Genomic DNA, 27,225 nt, shown 5'->3' with positions numbered 1-27,225 from the left:
TACATTGCCAATGTTTCAGGAAACGCAGTTTAAATTGTAATTTCCTAACACTAAATTTCTGAAAGCTAAGAATATAAAATACAGAAAAGTTTTATTAATATTTTCTAAAATTATATATAGTGAATGTGACCTTAAATGAAAATTTGAGTAATTCTTTTAAAAATCTGTGTTCTAGAAGGTCTGTATTTTGAAATCCATGTGTCACTTCTACAAGATACCTTGATATCTATCTAGTTCAGGAAAACTATTTTAGGTATAAAAAGTCAGGTATCCACTGTTTCAAAAAAGGCCAGAAAAAAGCTTAAAGAAGAACTAAGTTGTTGTATACAGCATCTAAAAAAATGGTGGTTGGCATAAAGATTTGATTTACTAAGTGCTCATCACGTGCCTAATGGCTTAGATACTAAGGAGTTACAGAGAAAATTAAAAAGAGAGTATCAAATATAGAACACGGAACTTTTAAAAGTCAATAGCCAACCTCAAATCCTCCATTGAAATAGCTATGCAACCTGAGCTTATTAAAAAATTACGGCTCACATACGTCTCCCAGAAAATGGATCTGGTTCTCATTTACCCTTATAATTGTAAAACTAGCTAACACATACATGTCAGTCACATATATTAGCTCATTTACTCCTCACGACAAGTCTGTGAATAGGTATATTAATCACCCCATTTTACAGACAAGGAATGAATCTGCCAAATTTAGGGATCCTTCACCCTTTCAGGGTTGTATGTCCTGTCCTGTCCAATTCTTTAACTAGTTTGTAAGTTCCTAAGAAGCAAAGAGGGTTTTACATTTCATTTGTATCTTTTTTTGCACAATAAATAATGTATAAATATATACTAATTTGGTGACCTGGGGACATCATGGCTATTAACAGCAGAAGGTTACCTAGCTTCACGAAGTTCAAGTGCTGTTGGTTGGAAGGGTCCCAATGGTTTAACACTACTGGCCTGAAGGCTATGTCTTCTATTTTTGAAAATAAACATTTGCAGGAGAGCAGCTTAACACAAACTAAATGGGTCCCATGGACTTTCTGATCGGGAAAAGAACTGCACCAGAGTCTGTAGCAGATAGCTGGACAGGACCTACTCCTTCCCTCCACTACCCAGATGTTCCAGATTTGTGGAACATCTTACATGGGACAAGCATGCCGGGTGCTGGGGATCTGAGTATGCAAAACACCGCCCCTGCCATACTGTGCTGTGCTATGTTCCACTGTACTCCACTGTACTGTACTGCTGTGCTCCACTGTACTGTACTGCTATGCTCCACTGTACTCCACTGTACTGTACTGCTATGCTCCACTGTACTGTACTGCTATGCTCCACTGTATGCCACACAAATGGACCACAGATGTGCAGACATACTATTCCTGAGATACCAGTCTCCTTAGCCCTTGGAGCGGTCAGGCAGTGCCTGGGGGCAGCTGAAGCCCTTGGGACGGTCACCTTCAGCTGCCAGCAGCTGTGACCATTTCCTGGAGGTGCTGTTAAGACATTCCCACTTTATGGGCTGTGACATAAAACTGCATGAGAACACCGGCCCAGAGCAGTGATTTTCCCCAACTTTCCTTCTTTTTCTTTTTGTTTCTTCTCTGTGTTAAGCCCTTGGAACCCTTTATGCAAAGGAAATCTCCCAGTGAAGCTAAAACAAAACAGAGATAAGAAGGATGTCCCTTGTCCACACTTGTGGTAGCGATCAGAAGGCTTCCTGGGACCTGGAAGACTCTGAAAAGGACAGTTTGAAAAGCAGGGCTCTGAACTGCCATGAGAGCCGATCCCAAGTTTGTAGAAACCCACCAGGGTTTTCTGATTTACACTCCAGGAGGGTCAGGGAAGGCTTTGTGGAGTAGGTGACCCTGTGCCGATTCTCGCGTGGCTAGGAGGAATTAGCCAAGCCTGGAAGTGGTGCGGGCACTGCAAGCAGAGGGACTGGCATGTATGAAAAGACCGAGTGTCACCCTGATGGGCACACACAACCTGTATGGACCTGTCCTGAGAGGAAGCTGGAGAAGCACAAGCCTGACAGTCTCTGGGCAACCGAGCAAGTCGTACTTTTTCCTGAGGACTATGGGGAGTCCCAGAAGAAGTTTACACAAGGAAACCCTGATGACGCCCGTCCGGGAAACTGGTGCATGTCAGGCTGGTGACAGAGACCAGTTATAATTCAACACAACAGACGCTTAAAACGTGACTGCAAGAACACACTCTTCTGGGCAGAACACAGCCCAGAGTCGTCAGGCACAGCACATAAACAACCCCAAACCAACCTCAGGATTGTTTCGCTGGTACAGCAGTTCTCAAAAGGGATCACGTAGCCAACTTCATGGCCAATGTTCACGTCCATTTCGTCTGCGACCCTCAGGGCGAGCTGGACGGCAGTCTGCCTGTGGACCTGTGTGCACACCACGCCCCCGTGCTGGTAGTGGATGGAGAGACAGTACTCAGCGCACCACTGCGGAACCTTCAACAGGAAACGAGACACATCAGCTCCCGCCAGGAAAACAACAAAACCAAGGGCTCGTCTTATAAGTGATTTTCCTTTCAGCAGTGAATCACCAGTGGGCTCATAATATCTTAGTGAAACTCTGAACAGTCTGTGTGTATGCACAGAGCTATTACTTGTAAATAGAGTTACGAGGAAAAAGGAGTTAGCAGGGACCATTAAAGTTGGACTCCCAGATGAAAAAAAGGCAGATAAAAATAAAAGGAAAAAAAATGTTTAACCTCAGCTATGTTTCTGAAAAGACTAATGTATAATATTTACTGATTATTATTTTCTTTCTGGTTACAAGAAAGCTCCATCAAAAATATGGCTTCTGGTATAAACTATTGTGTTTTAAGCAATGTAAACATTAAATAGCATTTCGATGAAAAATAGTGACTCAAAATTAAAGCATTTACATTTATATCTAAGTGATCATAACAAAATAACCAGATAAGCCTACTTAAAACTTCCCTGTAATAAAAGCTGAATACACTAGCACTTACCATCGAAATACAATGAAAAATAGGCCCAGGGAGAAAATCAACCAATCCATCCAGGTTTGGGAAAAGGTAACGCCAAGGCTGCTGTGGAATCATTTATTTTAAAAGTCCTTGTGTCGAAAGTGTATTATGGGTCGGTTGATTTTGTCAAGTTCACATGTGGACGCGTTATTACAGTAGAAAGTACTGAGCTCATTTATATGCTACAGTCCTAAGGCACTGTCAATAAATTATGCTTTGTTACATGAATTTTTAAAATAAATCATTCCAAGAGTATTTTAAAAATAGATGTAAGGTATTTAAAACTTTTAATATTTCATTATCTTGAGATTTGCTATTTACTAGGCCCATCACGGAACTCAGATTTTAATCCTCACTGTAATTTGCAAAATAAACATAACTTACCAAGAATCGTAAGTCACTCCAAAATGAATGAACTTGGAGTGCAAATTCCCCGACTAGAAGTGCAAGTGTAGTTCCCCCGTTTTAAGATAGGTGTCAGCCTTGTCAACAGGTTGGAAACTAATCCGTAATTACTTACTACCCACTTGGTTCTATGAAATGCACATGTAAGAAAACTGCACTCGCGAAACCTGAAGCCAAGGCCCGAGGCCAGAAATAACCAGGCGCCTAAGGGACGGGAGTCAGGAGCTCCAGGTCTGGCCTGCCGCTAGTTTGTTCCTTGTAAGTCACACTTTCTCTAAGCATCAGTTTCCTTCCCTGCAAAATGGGCTGAATGGAAGAGTTAGCCTTCAGGTCTGAGCCCCCAGGCCGTCTCTTCCCACACTGGCTGTGAGCCCTGGGAAGAGACCCCACAGTGCACTTCCTGACGAGCACGCGCGGCCCGGCTCCCTGCAGTGGCTGGTCCGTTCCTGGTGCCCTCGCACCCACCCGCCAGCCATGAGCTCTGCCTCAGTCACCGAACAATCCCAGAACTCAGTGACTACTACTGGTTGAATGAACAAATTTACTTCTGATACTTTATTTTTAAATTCTGTGATTCTGTATACTCTACCTTAAATTGCTTCACAATCGCCAGATCACCTAACTGGGAGTTCACATAAAACTTGTCATCTCCCTCATTCCCTAGCAAGTAGTTTTTTATTCTTGCCGAATCCTCACTTGTGAACCTGATTCCCTCGTGCAAGGGTCCATGACCTAGGGTCCCTAGCCAAGACTTCAAACATCATGCTCATGAAAAACAGTATTAAAACTTTGAAATCTTGTCTCCCCACTAGACTGGAAGATCCTTAGGCTGCACATGTATGGTTCATGTTTGTCTCCAATACTTAAGAGAAGCCCTGGCTCACAATAGGGATAATAAATATTTGGATGGGCGGATGGATGGATGGATGGATACGGACATGGGAATAATTGAAAAAAAGGGAGAGAAAGGCTTGGACTCAGGACTTAGCATGGGAGAGAAGTAATAAAACCAAGCGGTACTGATTGCAAAGGAAGAATGAGCAGTACTCCCTAGCAGAATAATTATGCTTAAGAAAAAAAAATATTTCAAGATTTCTAACTTAAAGTACAAAGGTAATGGCAAGATTAATAATAAGAAGATTGAAAGCAAAATAAAATGAATGAATGAAGCTAAACAGTAACATCCAGTTCTTTTTGGGGGGAGTGAGGAGTTGGGAGGGGAGGGAGATGCCCTTTGGGAGAGTTGGGAAGGCGGTCAGTGTTGTTAGGTCATCGTGACGGGAGGACATCTTGAGATCAACTGAGAAACAGGCCAGGAGCCAAAGGGAGGGGCCAGAGTTGGATAGACACGGAAGTCACAGAATCTCAGAGCTCAGAGAGATCTCTAGCAGGCATGGAGTTCACACCCTCATTTTATAGGTGGGGAAACATCTTAGAAGGGTGACTGGCTCAAGTCATACTACCAGTAAACAGCACAGCCAGAACTGATCCAAATCTTCGTTTCTCACCTAGTATAATATCCACGAAGCCAGTTGCTCTCAAGCATCTTTATACAAAGGAGGTGATCAAAGCTATGAGATTCTCAGCCAGAATCACTCTTCCAGCCCAATGGGAACGCCAGGGGACAGTGCTGTGGCAGTGGGCTGTTTCACATAGCTGAGAGTGTTGTGGATATGACACCATCCGGTTTTACTAAAACACTTGCATGTAGTTTTATGCTAACCTCCAGGATCGCTGCTTTCAAACTCTAGAATTCCACAGGATTCCTGTGGATTATGGGCCATGTTTCCCAGCTTCTGATTTTGTTTTTTGACTGCATTTCACTTATTCCTATCTACTCACAAAAATTCTGCAAGATCGAGTTATTACAGTATGTTTATAACAGCATAACTGTCATCCAGGCCTGGCAGTGCCACAAACAGTGCCACAAACCAACGCTCTTCATTGTCTCTTCTGCCCTCCTCCACAATAAAGCAAATTATTTCACCTATGAGGCAAAGAAATTAATTTAGAAATGGGAACACCCCTTCTACACGTTAGTTAGGATAACCACGGGAAGAGTGAACACACACACACACACACACACACACACACACACACACACGGCGCTCAGTGTAGGGTGTCTGCTGACACAGCCAAGTTAGCCACTGAGCACAAGTCACAACTAGTTGCAGAGAGCCCTGCGACACGCGACTGTGACTGCATCGGGTGGACCGCCCCTCCCAGTAACAGTTCCACAAGGATAATAACAGCACGTGATGCAAATGCAAACTGAACAGAGAGGAGAGGAACACGAAGTCATCTGTCCTTTTGGTTACACTTCCACTGCTTCCGCAAACCTTCTGGGTCACTCTACGCAACCTAAGGGGCCCTGCGAGCGTGGATGCCTTGGCCAACTCAGACAGAGTACCCGCTGACAAAATCTATGACGCAGCAAATGCCAGAAATGTGAACATTCACAATTTCAAGTGACCCCAAGATGACAGCTTCACAGGGGGCTCATGCGTCCTCTGTACTTTGGATAAAGACCATTTTGTGCCCGGATTCTCTGAGTCTCCTCTGGGAGCAGCTTTTTCTGTGTCCTCACAGTACCTTACCCTTCTCACCAATGAAGTGCATTAGAGATTTCGCTTCTCCCTCTATAGTTTTTCTTTGGAAGACATTACCCCACCCCTCCTGCCCCGCAACATTCAGAAAACATTCTAAGTGGGCACTGTGAGAACCCGGAAAGCTTAAATAGCTGCACCTCTCTATGAATCACGGGCCTTACCTTTTTTTCAGACAGAAACACTGAATTCTGGGCTACCGTGGCTGTGGCTTAAACAACACTTAGTACTTAGCAAAAGCTGTGCAATTTGATGAAAAAAGTGGGACACTGCTCCTTTAACACGTGAGAAAATAAATCTATTTACAAAGCAATCTATCTGAGACTTTTGGTCACAGACGACATGCTGATTTATATTTGGTCTCGAAACTCTCCCTACTGGATATCACGATTTTGAATATTTTCATTCTGAACTCACCTAACCGTTTTTTCACGTTCTCTCAATCCCCTGTCTAAATGCCATTTTCTGGACTGTACTATGTGCCTGAGTGCACGCTTCAGGCTCCGACCTCGCTCAGCCACCTCGTGGGCCGGGCCTGGGTGTGCACGGCAGGCATCCAGGGTTAGTGTGGTGGCGAGAATGTGTGTCCTCGGCTCCTCTCTCCTACCTGAAAGGGAATCAGCGGGCTGCCGGCCCATCGGCTGCTGTGAGAGTATGTAAGAGGTCACCATATCTAATCTACATCAGGGCTTTATCAACTTAAGTTAGTGGCTGAAGTTTGACAAGTTGTACGAATTCAGAAAGCAACGCCGAGACTCTCCACTGCCGACTCCAGGCTGCGGCTGCGCTGCTGGACGCTGGGAGGGCTGAGGTCCAGGGACCCCAGGGTGGGCGCGATCTACATCAGAACCAGGACAGGAGCAGTGGCATCGAACATTGTGACGTCACTGCTGCCACTGTGACAAGAGGACATTCACAGGAGAGACACTGTGTAGGACTTCCCGTCCCCACACACTGCGAGATTGTTTTGCCTCATCTAAAGGATTTCTGAATAAATGAAGTGAGATACTATGCTACTACGGTTACGTACGTCCTGGTCCCCAAGGCGCCCAGCCCTCATTTGATTTCACTTGTCCGTCCAAGCGGCCTGATTCTTCCTCTGGACCCAAGGCTGCAGCTCATGCCAAGGTCCCACTCACTTGCCGGTCATGGATCCAAAAACTGAGTGGAACCTGAAGGCCGGCCAGTTCCCCCCCAGGCATGGATCCGTCCAGCTGCATTCCTGCAGCACGCCTGAGGCTGCCCGGTGCGATCGATGTGGCAGAACAACTTACAGAGCAGTGGGCCCCTTCTGAACTGGACGTCACACATCCTGGACGGACAGGAGAACTCCTACATATCTTGGCATGAGTAACACACGTAGAACGTACCAGCAGACAATGGTGGGCAAGTTCACTCGGTTGATAAGTTGGAGACGCTCTGTACAGCTTCTTGATTTAGGTTAAATGGCAGTTATATGATACTTATTCACCTCACCACCCCCCAGTTCCTGGGAGATTTCAGGACAAAAGCTAGAGAGAAACAAGCAAAATAGATAATCCTAAAAATATGTCCTTCTCTTGTAGGCCTTTTCATAAACCTGCCCCAGAAAAGGTTAGAGGAAAAGGCTCTATAAATATATGAAAAGTTGTTCTTTTTTCCTTAGGCCAGTCACGAAATAGCCTTCATACCAAAGAGATGGAAGATTTAGGATCCAGCAAAGACCCTTGTGGTCTTCTCTGGGACGCTTGGGCCTGAAGACAGGCTTTTCTTTGAAAGGTTTCAACGCCAAGGAACAAAAAAAAAACATTCTTGGAAACTCTTTTTAAAATAACCAAGTTGTTTCCAGAATTAAGACAACACCTGATGTTCCCACTACTTTAAAGTAGTTTGGAACAGGCCCATGTTCTCATCATTTCAGTACTATTTTGATTTCTCCCACCCTGAAGATACATCCTGCATTCCCACTTAACAGAAAGCAAGACTGATTTATTAAATTATTGAGAAGGTAAAAATGACATGAGAAACCATTGCTAGGTAGTAACATAACGTATTACATAATACATGTAATTCTTGCCCTTAAAGATGACGAATTCTAAAAAAAAACTCAAGGAGTGTATAGATTTAAAAAACTTTATAGTAGTGGGGGTTAACAATTCTGAAACTACATTATGAGTATTCTAAGGGTGACCAAGTAAAGATACTGTGAATAATGAGAGCTAGGTTTCTCCCAGTTAGAGAAGAGAGTTACAACTATGGAAACGGGGAGGCTTGGATGAACCCCGCAGTGTGGAACTGGAGTCAGACGCATCCGTAGGAACTTACGGTATTAAAGACGTGCACAGATAGGGATAGAGATAACATAGAAATATATAGAGAGAAAGAAGTACACACAGAGGAAGAGAGAGGAATAGCACTAGATAGGCGGATAGAGCGAGAGAGAGGAGTGTATACATGCCCATATTTATGTCCATGCTCTGTCCACTGAGAGGGCCTAGACACAATGATAAACCAAAGGCAATGGGCACGCCGAGTTCCCAGACCTTGATTTCTAAACACAATTCTCCAGTAAAAGGAAGTGGGCTCCTTGATGAAAATGGCTTTCCAAGACTGGAACCAGGAACGCACTAGATGAGCCTGTTAACATCTTACTGGGCCAGAAAGCAAAGAAGTGCCCAAGAGTGAGGGGGACATAGCAAAAAAGGCCCAGAAGTCATCTCTCTGGAAGGGCTTCCCACTGGCCACAGCAGGGGCAATTTGAGCAACAAAATAAATGGGCTTAGTCATGAATGATAATCCAGAGAAGAAGAATGTATGAGTCCACGTTGACATACATCAATGAATAAATACTGAAGAAGAGAAACAGCTTTACAGAAGAATTCCAAATATTCACATGGAAGGAATGTCAGAATTGGAAAACACCATCTGTACCACCAGTGTAATAACGTCACAGGTAAGAAGCGCCAAAGGATGCTAAAACTGGGAGGTGAACGTGTGATGAGAAGCAGACTTCATGGAGTCTCAAAGTCTCTCTGCGTCTTTTCAATAATGGGGGGATATAGTGACGTCACAATAAAAAACAAGAGCGTCACCACCACCTTACCAAGTCATCAAATTTAACATCCCCAAGTCATGGGAAAAATCTGTGCCTTCTGATGTGACTCCCCGAGGACACCATAGCTCCTGTGGCTTCCTGCTGTAAATGAGTAAGTGGAACCGAATCCTAAGGAAACATCAGATAGACTCAACTTGAGGGACGTTGTACAAAATACCTCGCCACTTGTACTCTTCAAAAATGTCAAGATCATGAGGGCAAGGAAAGACTGAGGAGCTGTTTCAGATTAAAGGTGAAGAAAGAGAAATGACAATGAAATGCATTGCAATTGTGGATTGGATTCTGGACCAGGAAAATATTATTTTTATGATAAAAGCCATTGATGGGAAATGATAAAATTTGAATGTCTATAAATTACATAATGAGATGTCAATATGACATTTCTGATTTTGATAATTATATTGTGGCTTTGTCCAGTTTTCAGTACTTGGTGAAGTACCTGGAGGCAAAGGGCATCATATCCTCAACTTACACTCAAAAGGTTCAGAATAAAAATGTGTATGTGTGCATCTGTGCACGTGTGCGCGCATGTGTGCACGTGTACATATGTGTGCATGTGTGCGCATGTGTGCATGTATGCATTGTGTGCACATGCATGTGTGCACGTGTGTGCACATGTGTGTACGTGTGTGCGCACATGTGTGTGCATGTACATGTGTATGGGGAGAGATTGATAAAGCAAATGTAATAAAATGTGAGCATCGGGGTGAATAATATATGGAAAATCTCTGTACTATTTTTGTAAGTCTAAAATTATTGCAAAAGAAAAACATTAATAACTTTAAACTTGGCATTTGTCCACAGAAATCGGGAGAATTACTCATTCAGTTTTCATGAGATGCTTATGAAAAACCGAAATAATTTATTCTAATAACTCATCATCACAAATAATAAATCATAATAAACCCTTGCTACTGGCAACTATAAATCAGATTAAAGAAAAACACCTGTTGTCCGTCCTTCCTCTCTTCAAGTTATGTCTAAAACAAGTAAACCTGAGCGGTAAGAACGAGCTCAGAGGCAGCGATGCATAGTGGGAAGTGTCTTTATAATTCCAGCTCAGAAAGTTGTACCACACTAGTTAGATCGCCAAATCCCTCTGAGCCACGTTTCATCACCTGAGAAGTGAAGGGGTTCCATCGGATTATCTCTGTGGTCTGATATAATCCTTACATCATAAGAATCTAGAAATTAATTTTGTAATAAAAATACTGCTGGCTTTACAATTTCAGGATGAAATATAGATTTCACTAAAATCAAAAGGAACAACAAAGCAGACAATAAGTACTCGATAGCGATCTACTCTAATTCTTCCCTCCTCATCAGACCCCGAAACGTGCGGCCACGCAGTTATTCCTTATAACCAGGAAAACAAAATTTCCGTGTGCTTTTGAATTTCTGTAGCTTACCCAGCTTCACGAATCAGCACATCCTGGCATCCTGATGAGCAGATTGTGGGTGTGTAAACATGGCAGTTACATCCCCAAAGCTACGGCAGGCAAATAACATCTTCTAAAATGCAGTATGTGCAACGAGATAATAAGTAAACGGACTTTTTTGCTACCATTCTAGAGAAACTTCAGTGGTACCCTAAACACAATTGATATCCACATTAAATATTATTAACTGCTATTCACCTGGTTTGAATATATAAAATCAGATAACAATTGTCATGGTTGCATTGCTAATGCTCTCTTGTGTCGTGTTTTTAGGTTTAGATTCATCGTTATTAAAACAGGACACTGTGCTGTGACACTGTGATTGTTTAAGTAATTAAAAAAAGCACAACATATAAAGGAAACGGTTTTTTTGTGGTGGCAACTCACCTGAGAGCTCCTGCCGCAGTTGGCATCTCCTGAAACGATCACAATCTGATTCTGAAGCAGATTCTCCATAAAGGAGTATTTTTCTTTCCATATTGGAAGAGCTTCTCTTTCCTTCAGAAGTTTATAATAACGTGATGAATATGGCAACCCGTCAAAAGGGTTCAGTTCCAAATCCTCACAGGCCAAAATGCCCTCCTCGTCCCCATCACTGGAATCCAGAGACTCGGGAAAGTAGCGTTTTTCCGAGGAGGAGTTTGGACAGTCCAGTTCTTCTTCTTCCATCTTGTCCAAGAGCGAGCTCAAGCAGTTGGCATCCCACAGTCAAGCTTCTCCTGCAAGAAGCCACTGCCCGCAGCTGGGAGTGCACTCAGACAAACTCAGATGTCCCAGTCTCAGAGGCTTCAGTTCAAGGCTTTCGTAAGTTGAATTTCTCAAATCCTATCTGTTCTTTGCCGCGTTCCCCACTCACTGGGCTGGCTCACTTCAGCACCCTTCAGCACGTAGAATGACTGTCACTAAACCATGCTGAAAACAAACCAAAAAGGAAAGTCAGGTACACACACAAGATGTTCACAAGAAAAGTGCATAGGCGTTCAAAGCAACAGCATTATTTTTTCTGTGGGCTGGTTACTGCCTGTCATTTCCGCTGCCGGCTTAAAAGAGCAGGAACCAGCTAGGCTAGCTTGTACAGTAGGGTCAGCTGCAATTTTTCTCCTGGGCAGTTTAGAAAGTGATTCCACACTGGACCATTGCTCTCTGCCTGACCTTTGTCACAGGCCCCCGAACCTGGACTGACAGTGAACAGAAAGCTATGGGGCCGTGCGACCTCCAGGCTCAATCATGCGGCCACTAATCCCATTACAAAAGAGACACTGGGAAAGTCTGGTGACGGCTCCCCTAAGAGACGGCTCCCTACAAGAAAGTCTATTGTTACTTTTTGAAATTAAGAAATCCTCTAGTTTAAAGGAAAATATTTTTTAAAACTTCATTTTACATTTGCTTGTGCCAGTTTACAAAGTCAAGTGAGGGAAGTGAATTCATTATTTTTTTCATCTGAGGCTATAGGTAGCTTTTACTAATAAGGTCTTTTGTTTGTTTAATTAAGACAGAAACCTCAAGCCTATTTCTTGAGATTCCAGGGTCTTGAGCCCAACACGTCAGATTCTAGAGGCAACATTTAATTTAAACAAAGAAGAGAAATTACCTAAGCAAGGGCTAAATTTACCCCAGTAACTTATTCCCTATATGTCAGGTAAGAGGGTCCTTTCTCTTACAATCGCTAGTGATTTTTTAAAAAATCTAATCAGTATTGCTGGTAATAAGCCCCTTTTCATATTAGCCACGTGAAAACTAAAAAGACAGAAAAACTCAAGTAAAAAGGGACAAATCATAAAATACAGTTGATGCTATTTTGTCACTCTTTTTATGGCACCCCATTATGCTAACTATTGCTTCGGATGGTTGGTTAGTGGGCTCAAAGAGCTAGCTAGCTGCTAACCATGAGTAACAGGAAAAGCTGCCCATTGGTCCAGCCAGTCTCCAGGGAAACACTTGCTGAGTGCCATCTCAGGGCTCGAATGAATAAACTAGTGACTAGACACACACACACAGGGGTACTTGGAGGGCAGGACCAACAGCAGGACCGGACTTTTAAAAACACACACAGAAATTGGCCAGAAAAGGGAAAAATTAATAACCGGAGGGGGAAAGAATATTTTAGCTCTGCGAAGGTAGAACTCTTCAGAATTCATTTTGAAAGCCACTGTTTCCAAATCAAAAAGGAATTATAACGGTTTATAACAGCAATGTAATAGGGCTTCACCTCCCAACTCTTCCATTGCCTCTATAGGTGGGACTGGATCCACAGAATAGCTCCAAGGAACCCAGTAACGTGAGATCACTGGACAAGCTAACTTTGAAAAGGTATTCAAAAATCAGAAAATCCTGCTTAAGAGAAGTTAACATTTAGTTTTATATTTTTATTTTGTTCTGATGAGAACAAATCCCTTACAGAGATTCTCATCCTACATGTAAATTAAATTGCTGTTATTACCCTTAGGTACTATTTCTGAACAGCTTTGCCTTTAAACAAAGACAGCATAGCTTATTTTTACCAATTATATGCCTTTGCAATGTTTCTACTAATTTTATAATGCTCCCTAAAAGTGTAATAATCTTGTCATTAAAGTAAAATCTATAAAGTATTGACTATTTTGAACCCTCGGGGAACAGTTCATTTTTCTTAGTCATCTTTCTAGAGATCCAAGGCTCGCCTGGCCCCTTTGTAACATAACACACACAATGTGCCATCCACATCAATGTCATGGGGAGACCCGAAAGGGCCACAGAGTCCTCGTCACTGCTCCCACGGAACCAGGATGTCTATTCTTCTCCCCTTGAGTCTCAGCTGGCCCTGTGACTCGCGCAGACCAAAAGAATGCAGTAAAGTGATGCTGAACCATTTCCAAGGTACTCATATGCTTGAAACACCCCCTGGGAACCAGCTGTCATCCTCTGAGACGCCCAAGCCACGTGGAGAGGCCACTGGGAAAAGCCCTACTAAAATCGAGTGCACTCACAATTTTTTTCTTCGTGGCTCAGGGTCACCATCAGTTTCTATAAAAGAATGATGTTCTTAGATTTCCCCCAAGTGTCCGGGGTCAAAGGCCAGACTGCTGCCTCAGCGCCGGCTTTTCTCAGGGCACAGTACCCACATCACACTCGATCCCTTCAGAAGTTACTGTGTAGAAAAGAACAGAGCTGCAGAGTCAGGGGCCGGCATGCATCATGGGTGCTCCGGGACACCCCTCATCTTTGGGCTGCGTGTAAAGAACCAACATTGGGGAACAACATCCTTCAAGATGGGGAGACTACTGAACCCTCTGTACTACTTACTCTCTTTCCCCATTTGTCAGTCTCTCTACCTAGACTGCTATTTGAGCTCTAACCTCTTTGGTAATTTTTACAGTCTAAACCCAAATACAGGGCGCTCAGTTAGCAATTAGAGGCTGAACAGATAATGAATGAATCATTTTCTGTTCGTTAGGGATTTTATGCTTCTAAGGCTAACGTCTGTGTTTTATTATAGGTGTTACTCATAATCTAATAAGTTTTCTCTGCCCTCAAGTTTTCTCATCCTGGATGCCAATATTTTCTGATCCTCCATTTACTTTTCAACCAATGCTTGAGTGCCTACTAAGTGTCTGTATGTGAACATGCTGCTGACACAGTGTGAACATGAGGGTTTGTTTCTGTCCTCGCGGAGCTGACAGTCCAGCTGCGGCTGACGCTGGGATGGGAAACAGACACGCAAAGACTTAGTCGTACAGCCAAGTAACTAGAAGAAGGGAAATGTAGCTGGTACATAGTAGGTGAGAGAGACTCTGGGACAAGCTGAACTCACAGATGACACAGGGGCCAGGTCACAAAGGACTTGATGGACCCTGGTAAAGAGATTGTGTTTTATTTTAAGTGCCCTGGGTCTAACTCACCCAGTCATTTCTTGATCAAATTTTTAATTTTTTACTCTTTATTTTCTTAACAATTCTCCTCTTAAATTTGATATGTTACTCTATTTTAAAATATTATCTATGATCTTTCCAACACCCACCCTCAATTTTCTAAAGTCATTAGTGAGAGCAAGGTCTAGGAGAGCTGATGACAGTTTCAGGCAAATGGAAGAATGGAGCAGACGGGTTACAAGCAGGCTTGCCAAGTAGGGCAGTATGTGAAACCAATAAATCATTTCTGCGTAAAAAAAGCCTAAGAAATATGAAAAACTAAATAACATTTCTTGTCTTGAGCATTTTAAATTATTTCCCCCTATGTCTATGAAGATAGTCTATTCTATGTTCTGATTCACAGCCAATCCTTTTCCGTCTCCATATTTTAGGAAAGGCGTTGGGGAGCGGGGAATGGGACACACACACACACACAACCTTGTATTTTAAAAAATTATTCTTTTTATATGACTCCCAAATTTGTTTCCACACCATCTATTTGACCAATGCATTTTTTCTTGAAGAATCGGTGCGAATTTTTCTTGAAACTTTACAAATATTTTAGTATCTATTTAATGTCTCTTCATATTCTGCACTGCAATAAATTATTTATTATTCAAATGTCTGCAGACAGGATCAAATAAAGAATCAGTAATTAAAAAAAAAAACCCCTAAGGATGAACCTTCTATAATACTAATTTTTAAAAGTTGTACTTTTGTCATTTTATCTAAAACCTCAGATATTCCCTAGTGTCGCAGATTTCTGAATCTCCCAGGAGAAACACTACCTTGATAAAGTCAACTCTGATCTCTATCATGACAGTACAGATGCTGGGAAAAAAGGTATTAATTCTTTCCTTTTTGGGAGCAGCTTAGCAAAAGGAGACATCTGTCTACACGGAAGCTTTGGAATCAAGCCGTAATACTAACACAAACCCTCACTTCCAGTACTCGACACATTCACTCAGATTTTCCCTTTTTGTCTTCTCCCTCCAGGCTTACGGTAGACTTCCTCAAGTCAAGATCCCCTTTCAGAGCCATCTTTGCAACTTCTACAAAATAAGATATGGGGCTCTGCACAGACAGTGTGGTCAGTAAATATTTGCTGAACTATTAAACACAGCAGAGAGAAGGTTAATGAAGCATTACAAGTGAATGATAACTGTGTTCAGAATAAAGGGCTGTTATTTTTTTGACAACGGGATCATTGGTCCAGTACTCCATGCCAACTCTATTCAAAGTACTTGTCTGTGGCAAGATAAGGAGCTTGTACACGAATGTAAGTGAACTCACTGCTTCCTTCATGGCAGAAGTCTTGCTATTAAAAACATCAGCTGACCTAAACAATGATTGGTGCCATAGTCTATTTCCATTCTGGCACAAGTTCCTTATCTCACTGCAAACCAGTCACAGCCCGTGTGTGCATTGGTGCAGGTCTGCAGACCACTCTCAGACCACTCTCAGAGTCTACACCACTAGTAATGCTGGATTAACAGGAATGAGAACAGCAACGATAATGATAATTCTACCATGGAGCCTTTCCAGAGCACTCACGAGGTGCCAGATGCTAGAAGTACTTAAGCACTTTATGTGGATCATCTCACTTAAAGTTTTAAGGACCCCATGAGGCTTTACTTTATTATTTCCATTTTTCAAAGGAGGGCCTTTCAGCCTTCAGAGGTTTAGTTGGCTTACCCAGCATCTAGCAGCTGAGCAGGGGTAGAGCAGGTGCTCCAAGTCTGGCGGTCTGTTCTCAGCTTCACCCCCGGAGGGTACAGTGTACGCTCAGCCACACCCTACGCCGAGTCCTGCCTACACAGTGAGCTCAGGCTCGGGTCACAACACTGTGGGCCAAAGGAATATGTCAGGAAGGGTGGTCTGGAAGAAATACCATACAACAGCTAACGTGTAGGTCTTGTATGGAAGGAAAAACATTTAAAAACTTTGAAAAGATGGTTGTAATCACCTTTTTGTTTGACTTTGTTTTAATTGGTTCAGAGCTCCCCAAAACACAGCTTATTTGATTTCTAATATCTACTTAAAACCTTTCTTGAACAGCTAAGGTAAAAATTCAGAATTTATTTTTAAAATCTTATTTCTAGACCTCTCACAAGTTGACTTTCTTTTTAAGTAAATCAAATTAATGGGCTTTTAAAAACACATTCAAATAAAAAAATTCACTTTTAAGTCAATATTGGTTCATACCAAATACAGCTTGACTAACCAACTAATTTTTTAAAAGAATCCTACATTCTACGGGTAATTAAAAAGTTTTAGACTTACATGCAGAAAGACGTTGCAAGCTCAATCAATGCTTATGTATCATAATGATTTACCACTCTCTACATACAAGTTTATAAATCAAGTGTTTTGCTAGAATTTCGAATGACTGGGCCACACTCAGTGCTCTGATTATTTCTCTTTACTGAATAATATTCTAAAAATTAACATCTGAGTAAAAGCAGAGTTAATGAAGTGTGGTAAAATGTTAATTTGGCTTATTTATGCAGTCTAGCTACCCTGTTTCTCCGAAAATAAGACCTAGCCGGACAATCAGCTCTCATGCGTCTTTTGGAGCAAAAATGAATATAAGACCCGGTCTTATTTTACTATAATATAAGACCGGGTCTTATATAATATAATATCAGACCGGGTCTTATATTCATTTTTGCTCCAAAAGACGCATGAGAGCTGATTGTCCGGCTAGGTCTTATTTTCGGGGAATCATGATAGGTATCTGTGCAAATGGGTGAGATCCAATAAAAGCTGAAACCTAAGTTCTCTCTGCTCCAGCCTCAGTGAACTGCTAGTAAGAGCTGTTCTCACCCGTCCGTGCCTTTGCCCGGGCTGCCCCTCTGCCTAGGAAGCCCTTCTGCCCTCACACTCTGTCTACCTGGTCATTTCCTATTCCCCCGAATAGCAACCCCAGGACCCAGGAAGCACCTAACAGACTATGGCTGCTCAGTCAAGATTTGCTGTATGTCTGAATCAATCACAACCCTTTACATTTAACTTCTTTACAATAAACAATACATTTTTATTCATATCTCGAATCACTTTTCATTGATTTTGACTCTCCCAACTCGCCTATTAGACAACTACTGCAGGTTTTACCAGTGAGGAAACAATAACTAGCTCCTGACTTTCTCAAGGTGGGAGAGCTACAAAAGTAATTCCATCATCCCTGACCAAAGGCTTGTCCTCTTTCTGTTATTATCCTACTTAAATTATCAGGTATATACTGAAAACTCACGATCAACTAAAAGGAATATAGAACAAACCTAAATCATGGACTTAGCTCCTAAAATGTTTAAGCAGATGCACAAGACCCCAACACAAAAAATGAGAGAAACTCTACAAGAAAGTTTAATAGTGGACTAAGGACCAAAGTGTGCCCTCAGGAGGACAGAGAAGTGCATTTAGAGGGCTTGAGCCTAATCGTGGAAGACTTTCCAGAAAGGGTGGTGGCAGCGGGGTCCTACAGCGCGATTAGTCCATGAATGAGTAAAAGGGCTGGTCCATAGGCATTCCTTGAATCCAACAATTTGAGTGCAAACTAGGACAGGTCTGGAGGACAAAAAGGAAACACAGCAAAAATGAACATTTAATGGCTTTCAACATTGGACTCAACTCCTTGTGAATTTCAGAAAGTAACAGAAAAAGAGAAAAAAGTACCTGGTGAAACAAAACCCCAAAGTCCAAAACCAAAAATGAAAATTTCCTCCAACATGTGATACTGAGGTTAGGAAACAGAAAGAACACATTCATTTGCTTTTTCTATTAATTATCCAACTTGCATTAAGTAATATTAACTTCCTTCTAGAGTTATTTTTCATAATACTTCGAACTGTAACATGGACAAGAGATTTAAATAAGAAAAAGAAAAGCTGTATGTGTCTCTCAATTGCTACCTTGTTATTCCCTGGTGACAGTGCTGTGGTTCGTTACATTTAGTTAAGCATCAGCAAAGCAAGTAATAATGTAACTATTCTATCCAGTAATGACCTTGGGAACTTTTTTAGAAGTCAAGACTTTGTTTTTCACTTGATAACCAATAACATCCTGAGCACGCCAGTGAAAAAGAAATAGAAAACACAATGGTAGCAAAAGGGACAACCAGTGCCTTCACCATTCATCTCAGCCCCTATGCTTTTAGCAACTTTCTAACCTCAGGATACTTCCTCCAATAATAAAGCATATCCCTTTATCTAAAGCAATTCCTCTAAAGCTCTTCTCATTCATTCAACAGACATTTAACAAGAACTACATTGTACCGGGTGCCATAGGGAGAAAGAAACTGCATATGGCCCCTGCTTCAGACATGAGTGCCTTTCCACCCCATTTCCACCTCCCAACCAGTCGTTTCTTTCATGCGTACACTATCCCATAAAATCAAATGTTTCTTTTCACAATTGCCAAAGTTATCTATTACCTAAAATTTCAATGCAATACTTCCTCAATGTCAATTTTATAGCTACTGATAAAATCATTCCTTCATACCACCCTAAAGTACTTCAAACACATAGCTCCATTTTTCCAACCTTAAAATCTGCAGGCAACTACCAATTTTTTGAGTCCTTGTTACTTTAGCATGGAGTTCTGCAATGTTGCTTCTTTCTTTGTCTTATTTTTAAATGCAAATGTCTAATCCTCTTCAGTTTGGGAAAACGAAACCCCACCTCTTTTTGTGTGTGAATGCCAGGTTTTCATCACTATCTTGTCATTTTTAATAATACTACTAGTGAGCATCACTCTGTTTCTTGTATGAGAAGACCAATTCATGATTTTGCTAATGATATGAATACCGGATTTTGAAAACATGTACTACAGAAATACTCTTGATGTTAGAGGCTTTCTCTCTAAAAATGCATCCGGTCTGTACATTTCAGGAACAGTTGGTTAAGGTACCATGAAGTGTTTCCTTTCCAAACTGAATTTATTATTTTAATATTTTAGCTTAGGAATTATGTGTTCTGTGTATATTGACACTGCTTGTCAAGACCCACACATGAAGCTTCTTGCTTTGACAATTAATCTGAAAAATTCACATAGTCTGAGAGGGGAAGGCCTAATTTGGTGGAATATACTAAATGTCGGTTTCCAATATATACTATGTGCTTCTCAGGTTCGATCAACGTCTGAATGATGCGCTGAGGAAAGTAATTGTTCTTGGCGTCTTTATTGTCATCTGCGGAGTGGAAATCTGTCTAGTGCCAAAGAGTGAGTTATCACTTACATGACCCAAAAAGGGTTCTTCTTTCCATTTCCTTTAAGTACTGTCTAGAGCAGCGGCAGGAATTGTCAGAGAACACAATCTCCAGATGGGAGCAACTAAGTCAGTCATGAACTTGCCCTCCCATCTGCGCTTTCACCCTCAATTGTTTCCTTCTGTCTCCTCCATGTTTCTCTCCTCCTTAGGGTTCCTTTTTGCTTAACCTGTGACACTCCTGATTGTTTGATGTTTTTACGACCTACCAGATAAAAATCTCTGGCGATCCTCACAGCTTCCTCAAAGCACGACCTGCAACATTGTTTTAAAAACCAGTATTACGGAAGACCGTGGCGTAGGATAATGCTACATTTGTTTAACAGCCCTACAAAGTTTTGGTACAAAACATATGGGCAGATTCCGTCCCTCAACAGAAAACCCCGAGGATTGAAACAAAACAGACACAAAAAAACTAACCCGACGGGAGAGCTCCGACCCGGGCCCACTGCCTGAAATGTGATACTTGGGGATGACAGTGCAATGCCAGGCAAAGGAATTCTCCTGGGTTCCATGATTCAAGAGACACATCTGGCCCAGTGCTGACGGCAGAAGAGGCTCTGATTTGCTCAGTGCTTCCCGTAACTGCGGCCCGAGTGACCCCCTCCCCAGGCCCCGGCCGCCGAGGGACCCGGCTTAGAGGCGGGTGTGCGGGGGTTCGCTCCTCCCGCTCAGACGCGGGCTCTGGAGGCAGCGGCGGGGAGGCCGCCTCCGCCGGGAGCATTTCGGAGTTGGGGCGGGGTCGTCCGGGGCCGACTGGCGGGTACAGGGCCGCGAGGCTGCGGGGGGCGCGCTGAGTCCCGGCGGCCGCAACAGGTGGCCAGGGCCGCCCACCCGCCCCTCCGGCCTCCGGGCCTGGCCTTTACCTGCAGCGGCGGCTCCTGAGTCCGGGGAGGGAGGCTCAGGCCCGCCGCCCTGCCCCGCCGTGCAGGCCGAGCTCGCTGGACACACGGACAGACGGACCGATGGACGCCTCGGGACAGCGACGGGGGGCCCCGCAGGTCCCCGCCCGCCCCTAAGGCCGGGGCGCAGGCTGCACCGGGAGCACAAGCGCCACCAAGGAGGGCGCGGCCCCGAGATCGGGCCTCCGGGGCAGAGTCTTCAGCCAGCGACCCGGCCGCCACCCTCACTGGGTCCCCCGGCGACGCGCGGGCCCTCGCGCTCGCCCGCTTCCTCGCGGCTTTTGGCCCCTCCTTGTCGCCGTCCTTCTAGCCCCGCCTCCCGGTTGTCAGGACAACCCGAGCGACGCCTGCCCGGGAGAAGAGGCGTTACGAGGGGCGGAGGCGGCGCCGGGCTCAGGCCACGGCCCGGAGCAGCTGACCATGGAGCTCCAGCGTAAGGGGGCCGCGCCGGACGCCGGGGAGGGGGAGCCCCTAACCAGTGCGGGGTTTTTCACGCCTTGGACCTGAAACTACGGTTCTCCCCCTCGCGCTTTTCTCTCTTGGGGAGCGGAGGGGGCCCAATCCTGCCGAGAGTGACGGGTTGGGTCACGAGCGCGGACGGTGGCGCTGGGAGCCGGGGGTACGCGAGAGCTCGGAGGTGTGGACAGGAGGATGCAGCGCCCCCAGGGTGTTCCTTCCTGAAATTACCCCGAGCAAATCCACTTACTAGTACTACCTATTCCTGTCATTGTCATTATTTTAGTTAGATAGTTGTTTATTCATTGTAAATTGTCATCCTGCTTCTAAAATGTAAGCAATTGAACAAGCAGCGAGACCCCGTCCTCCCCCACAACCGTCTTCGATTTAAAACAGAGAGAGAAAAAGGAGTTTTTCCAAAAGTATGTGATTTATTGCTAGAGTTTCTACGAGGTAGGACATGAAAAAACTTTTTTTACGATTTCTTTTTTCTGCTTCCCACCTTGTTTGGCAAAAGGTATGCATTCTGGAGTTAGCAGATCTAACACGAGTTCTATCTTTTTTTCAAATTTCTCTTGCAACATAGTGCTCGGCCTTTCTTTCCCAAGTTAATGTTTTATTACCCCTTTCGCTACTAAAAATAACTGTTTTCTATGGCGACCTAAAAGATCTTAAACCTTTATGTAAAACCAAATCTTGCCTTGCATAATTTCAGAAATGGAAGAACTCAGACCAAATGCATTCTCTGGGAGAAATGCTGGCTGTTTTTAAAAGGCTGTTCGTTTCCAACAAGAATATTTTAAAGACTTTAACTCATTTGCGGTGGAGAAAGCTTACAGGTTGTGAGTTATACTTGGCTGAGTTGGTTTGCTACAGTATCCTGCCATTTGCCTGTGTAACTCTCTGGAGTCTACATTTTATCTAACCTATTGACAGAGAATTAACCGACCACAATACAGAAAATTTTGTCTCATGTCAAATGGATGCCAGGCTGTGTATGTTGTCTATTTAGAGAAGAAATGAATGGAAGTGAACTATATATTTTTTAAAAACAGCAACTTTATTTCTTCAGGTTTATGTTATTGTTTAAATGTGTGAACTATAAATTTCAAATCCTCCAGCGCTCACTGTCTTTATGCACTCATTCATTCCCAGCATCTATTATGTTCCAGACATCGGTCCAGGGCTTGGGGATTGACCAATGAATGCGGCAGTGTTAATTTGGGCCAGCCCAGGAAAACTAAACAGACTCTTACCCGCGAACTACTGAAGCCCCCCTAGGATCTGAGACAAGGGGAGAGGAGATGGCCAGACGGCTTCCGGCCGGAAGTAATACTAGGCCTGTGGAATGACCCAGCACACAATGACGGAAAGGAATTCCAGGCAGAGGTCCTGAGACCTGAGCCCGCAGTGTGGGTTTGAGGCTCAGAGTAGAAAGATTAGTAGTAAAGCTGAAGCTAAGAAGACTGCGGGAGAGGGGCGTTGAAAAAAGAGAGAGAGAGAGAGAGCGAGAGAGAGAGAGAGAGAGAGAGAGAGAGAGAGAGAGAGAGAGAGAGAGAGAGAGAGAGAAGGCTGGAAGAGCCCACAGGAGCCAGATCATGAAGGCTTTGTAAAACTAAGACATTTATTACACATATAAATTACACATTTATATCTCATCTCACTGGTTAAATAATTCAAATAATCACCATTTTGGGAAATTCTTTCACAGTCTAATAATCACCATTTTGGATAAATAGTTACTAAATCATTTGCAGTTATTCTATTTAAAGGACAAGATTAAATGCTTTTTAAGGTCCCTTTTAACGTTAGAATTCATATCCAACCAGATTTTACCTGAGATTCAAGTTATTTCATTGTCTCAAAGATAGTGAGAACACTTGATATGTTACCCAGTATTAGATATATGTAATTACAATTATACTGTTATCAATATTATATTAAAAATATATTATACCAATATTATCTAACATATTTTAACCCTAGTATTTATGTGCTACCTTTTGTTATTGAGGGGTTTTAAATAGCATTTTACAATGTAGTTGAATATGGCATCAGTAAATTGATTAAAAGGAAGGATCCTTCTTAATTGTTTTTAAGGATTAAACATATATCTAAAGACAACACCAAGGAACTACTAGAAATAACCCCCAAGTCAGCTTTACCCATTCTGTTTCCACACACTTAGTTTTCTGTTACTTTTAGGAATGACCTTTATTAACTGAATCATTAAAACCCAATCAACATAAACTCTCCAAACCCCACAGCGGGATCCTACTCTAGCAATAGGCTGAGCATGACAGGGGTTACCACTGTTTTACAGAATAATAAGTCAGTGATCCAAGAAATGACTCCTCAGGGGAAGGGCGAATTAAATAAGTTCACAACCTTGCACTGTGTGGAGTGGTTTTAGCTCTTGCCTTACACATTTACATCTTTAATTATTTTCTTACAGAACTAGCTACACGGTTGGAAAGATAACCCATGCGTGAAATAACATGGACAATGTATATCGAATTCCTTGTTTAAAGAAAATATTGAAGTTCAATAGTACTATTTCTCTTCCCTAATTTCTTGGTGAGTGACAATACCAAGAGGTAGCTTTGGGGGTCTTTAGCCCTCCCTCCTGTGATCTTCTTTTTCTTTAGCCCACCCAACCTCTCCAGGCAAACACAATCTGAATAAAATAAAATCTGATGCCTCAAAACCCTTTATTAAAAAAATAGGGGCCTAAGTTAGGTCACCCAGCAGTTTCCTGATAATACACCTCCTTTTTAATAGAAATACTAAGCTGAAATCTAAGTTGCTGCTATGACTAAGAGACTGAGGCATACGCTTAAGGAGTGAAAAGTTCTTTCCCCAAACCTGCTTTTCCACTCATCTTCCCCATCTTGGAGTAGGATTTTGCCATCTTCCCAATTATCCAGTCAGAAATCTGAGTCATCCTTTACTCTGCTCTTTCACTCACCACCTGTCCCACCCACTCCACCCACCAGTACGCCTGTTTATTGCACCTTCAAATACACCTACTGTAGTCACTGGTACTCCAAGCCAGGGTCTTACATAAAACACGATTAGAAGCTGTATTGATTTCTGCCTTTGTTCTCCCTGCCCCCACCTGCGCTCCACAGAGTGACCTCATCAAAATACACATCAGGTCAGGTCTCCTGCCCAAAGTGCTCCAGAGTCGGTCTGATCGAGCTGCCTCTCCAGACGCATCCCAGGTGATCTTGGACATATTATGCCTTGGGCACATCTGTCTGTTAGTCCCTTAAACATATCAAGCTCATTCAGGACGGTACAAGCTTTTCCCTCTGCCAGACATACTTTCCCTCCAGCGCTGGCCTGGCGGGCCTGACTCAGTGTCCTCTGGTCTTAGCTTCAGTGTCACCTCCTCACTGCGTCCTTCCCGGACTCCTACCGTAGGCCCTTCCTCTTGCCGGGGTTCTTCCTGTCTCTCCTTGTTTCTCTTCCTAGCCATAATCACAATTGTAATTCTTTTGTTAGTTAACAGAACCTCTTCCCTCCACTGGGCTGTAAGGTTGGGGAAGAGGGTCCTGTCTGCCCTGTCTGCCATGCTGTCCCCAGTGCCGGACATGGGGTAAGCCCTGAACAAGCATTTATTGAACGGAGGGCACCGCTGTTAACAGCTGGATGCCTCATCTAATTTGATTTCCTTAATGGTATTGTGGTGTGCTTAAGGAAAGGAGCTTTTGCTCTGCAACTGAAGGGGCTGTGTGGCAGCGACATTGAAGGCAGTGCCTCTTACAGAGTAGGCTTCAGGTAAAGCTCTTTGAAATCAGGCGCTTGTAGATGTCAGCTCGATTACACACATGGCAGTCTGTGTACCAGCCTAAGTGAGACGTTTTCAGGATCTCATTCTATCCCAGAAAATAAAGGAAATAGGCAAGTCATCTTATTGGGGGGGGGGGGGACCAGAGTACTGCCAGATCATAGACCCAACCAAATGTGTACATTACTATGGGGTACAAAGAGTAAGAAATTACTTAAACCCAGAGATGCTTTTAAAAGTCTGTGTAACAATTTTTCTCAAGTAGTCTTAGCCCCTAAAGAATATTAATTCTATCAATTAGGTTATAATTAAAAAATTATCATAAAGAAATAAATGCTTACATAAATCGAATTTAAAACTTAAAAAAAAAAAAAGCAATTCCAAGGCAACACCTTTTAAATAGTAGCAGTTTACAATCCCCATCAAAATACTAAAATCTGCAATTCTGACCTCTGGATGCTCAGCCAGCCACAGGAAGGGGCAAAACGATGTGATGGTTGTAGCTGTGTCTCCCCAGAAGCTCACGTTCACCCCAGCGGCCCCCCTTCCAGACCAGGTCTATTCCTGATAACTGGGATTTCACCTTCTCCTGACGGGAAAAGGAAGCACTGCGACAACTTGCCTTCCCTGGAGGACCTGGCCGGTCACTCCCAGAACTGAACGAGCCAACCCGATTATAGGAGGGGTTTGTGCACACCAGCAGCATCCAGGAATGGCCCGAATGACTCATGAAGTACAGAAGGAAGTACCCATCATTAACAAGTAAACAACTCACCTCATGTTCTGTGCATTTCCATACTGGCAGGGCAGGGGGGCCAGCCAGGCAAAACGGAGATGCTTACCTTTGAGCCCCTGCTGCCTGCATACTGGGGACGTTTCTCTCCTGGGAGCCATTCCTTTCTCTTAGGCCCCAGGTACCAGTTCCTTTAGCTGTGCCCTGCCCCCTTCCACGCTGGCCCTGTCTTCCTGGGAGGGTCCTCTCATCCTCACACTCTCCCCTTGCCTTTGTCTGGATGTGCTCACTGCCCATTCACCTGTCTGTCCTACAAACGTCCCTTGGACATCATTATCTCTTAGAAACTTTGCTGTGTTATGTTTGCCCTTCGCCAACCTAAATCCAGGTTAATTTCTCCCTCCTAGGTACTGTACTCTAGGGGTTCAGGACAGGCCCCCCAAAATGTGCCACTTTGACATGTGGATTATTTCGAGCTGAAGGCAATCGAGACCCTGCAGGCTCACAAGAAACTTTTATGTCCCCCTTAAAGAATTTAAATTAAGGGCCTTGCTCAGAATAAGAGTTACCACCGGAGATAACTTTTTACGACCTATCTATAGGGCAGGCAAACATCTAATTACTGAACATCTGCTCTTCTTATCATCCTGCAGTGACCCTCCCCTCTGAAGCCCAGGGCACCTTACCTCGTCCTTAGCTCAGCATATCATACGTACCTCATTTTCTCTTCCTGTCTCTGAACCTCTTATGTATACGGGGGTCTCTGACTCGTGTGGGGGTCTCATACATATGTAGGTAATTTTGGCTATTTTCTATTGTTAATCTGTTTCATGTCTGTATAATTATTAGGCCAGCCAAAAGAACTTATTGTGTCTGAATGTTATTTACACTTTTATTGTTATGACATGTTGTAATCTATATATATATATATATATATATATATATATATATATATATAAAACTCTCCCATTAGAAGTTAACTTGAAATTGTTGATGTAAGAAATGTCCAAAACTGTAGAGGAGTTTCCTTAAGAGTTTATTTGAGCCAAACTGATGACATATGCCAAGGAGCAAGGTCTCCAATGCTGTGGAGAATAACAATTTTGCAGCTTCTATGCATTTGAAATGCAGGAGGGAACTAAGGAAGATTGCATGAAGGTGGGAGAAGGCAAGGCGGGGATTGGATTCCGAGATTATGTGCTGTCTTAAGGGTGGTTACACCTTCGAGGAGTATTCCTTCTGGCATCTCAAAGGTGTGCTAACCAAGATTAACGACAGGGCTGGCTTAGAAACCTTTTACCATAGAAGTTGTAGGCCTGGGGCATGACTACCCACTGCGACTTGCCCAGTTAGGAATTTATGATTTATTACAGTACCCCCTTTTTTGTCCATAAAATGGATGGAGAGCTTAAATGTAAGCCCCAAAACTGTAAAACTCCTAGACAAAAACAGGGAAAATGCTCCATGACTCTAGTCTTGGCAATGATTTTTGGATATGGTGCTAAAAGCATAAGCAACAAAAGCAAATATCAACAAGCGGGACCACACCAACCTAAAAAGCTTTTCTGTACCGCAAAAAGAAACAATCAGCAACATGAAAAGGCAACATATAGAATGGGAGAAAATATT

The 27,225-nt window shown here is 43.2% G+C and overlaps 3 protein-coding genes across 6 annotated transcripts in view; 2 read left to right on the top strand and 1 right to left on the bottom strand.

The window, feature by feature from the left end:
- Positions 1-10,853, top strand: part of BCCIP (BRCA2 and CDKN1A interacting protein) — a 41,431-nt gene extending 30,578 nt beyond the window's left edge. The window contains exon 7 of the mRNA XM_033131236.1: positions 10,833-10,853. Within this exon, the coding sequence (XP_032987127.1) occupies positions 10,833-10,838 (6 nt within the window). The 3' untranslated portion in view covers positions 10,839-10,853. The remainder of the gene's footprint in view (positions 1-10,832) is intronic.
- The window catches only part of DHX32 (DEAH-box helicase 32 (putative)), a 38,571-nt gene extending 17,858 nt beyond the window's left edge, over positions 1-20,713 (bottom strand). Inside the window, exons 1-5 of one of the 4 annotated variants that reach the window (XM_033131230.1) lie at positions 20,579-20,699; positions 16,142-16,290; positions 13,526-13,686; positions 10,947-11,471; positions 2,277-2,470 (exon numbers count right to left, since the gene is read on the bottom strand). In XM_033131230.1, the coding sequence (XP_032987121.1) occupies positions 2,277-2,470; positions 10,947-11,228 (476 nt within the window). In that variant the 5' untranslated portion in view covers positions 11,229-11,471; positions 13,526-13,686; positions 16,142-16,290; positions 20,579-20,699. Of the gene's footprint in view, positions 1-2,276; positions 2,471-10,946; positions 11,472-13,525; positions 13,687-16,141; positions 16,291-19,921; positions 19,973-20,578 lie in introns of those variants that run through there. The other 3 variants (XM_033131228.1, XM_033131229.1, XM_033131231.1) reach the window with 3 other exon arrangements.
- Positions 20,714-20,985: 272 nt separating this feature from the next.
- The window catches only part of FANK1 (fibronectin type III and ankyrin repeat domains 1), a 69,591-nt gene continuing 63,351 nt past the window's right edge, over positions 20,986-27,225 (top strand). Inside the window, exon 1 of the mRNA XM_033131232.1 lies at positions 20,986-21,047. Coding sequence (XP_032987123.1) covers positions 21,035-21,047 — 13 coding nt within the window. The 5' untranslated portion in view covers positions 20,986-21,034. The remainder of the gene's footprint in view (positions 21,048-27,225) is intronic.

Source organism: Rhinolophus ferrumequinum, chromosome 16 (assembly GCF_004115265.2).
Source record: "Rhinolophus ferrumequinum isolate MPI-CBG mRhiFer1 chromosome 16, mRhiFer1_v1.p, whole genome shotgun sequence".
NCBI classification, from domain to species: Eukaryota; Metazoa; Chordata; class Mammalia; order Chiroptera; family Rhinolophidae; genus Rhinolophus; species Rhinolophus ferrumequinum.
Note: the sequence above shows the minus strand (reverse complement) of the source record. Positions and strands in the feature narration are given on the sequence as shown.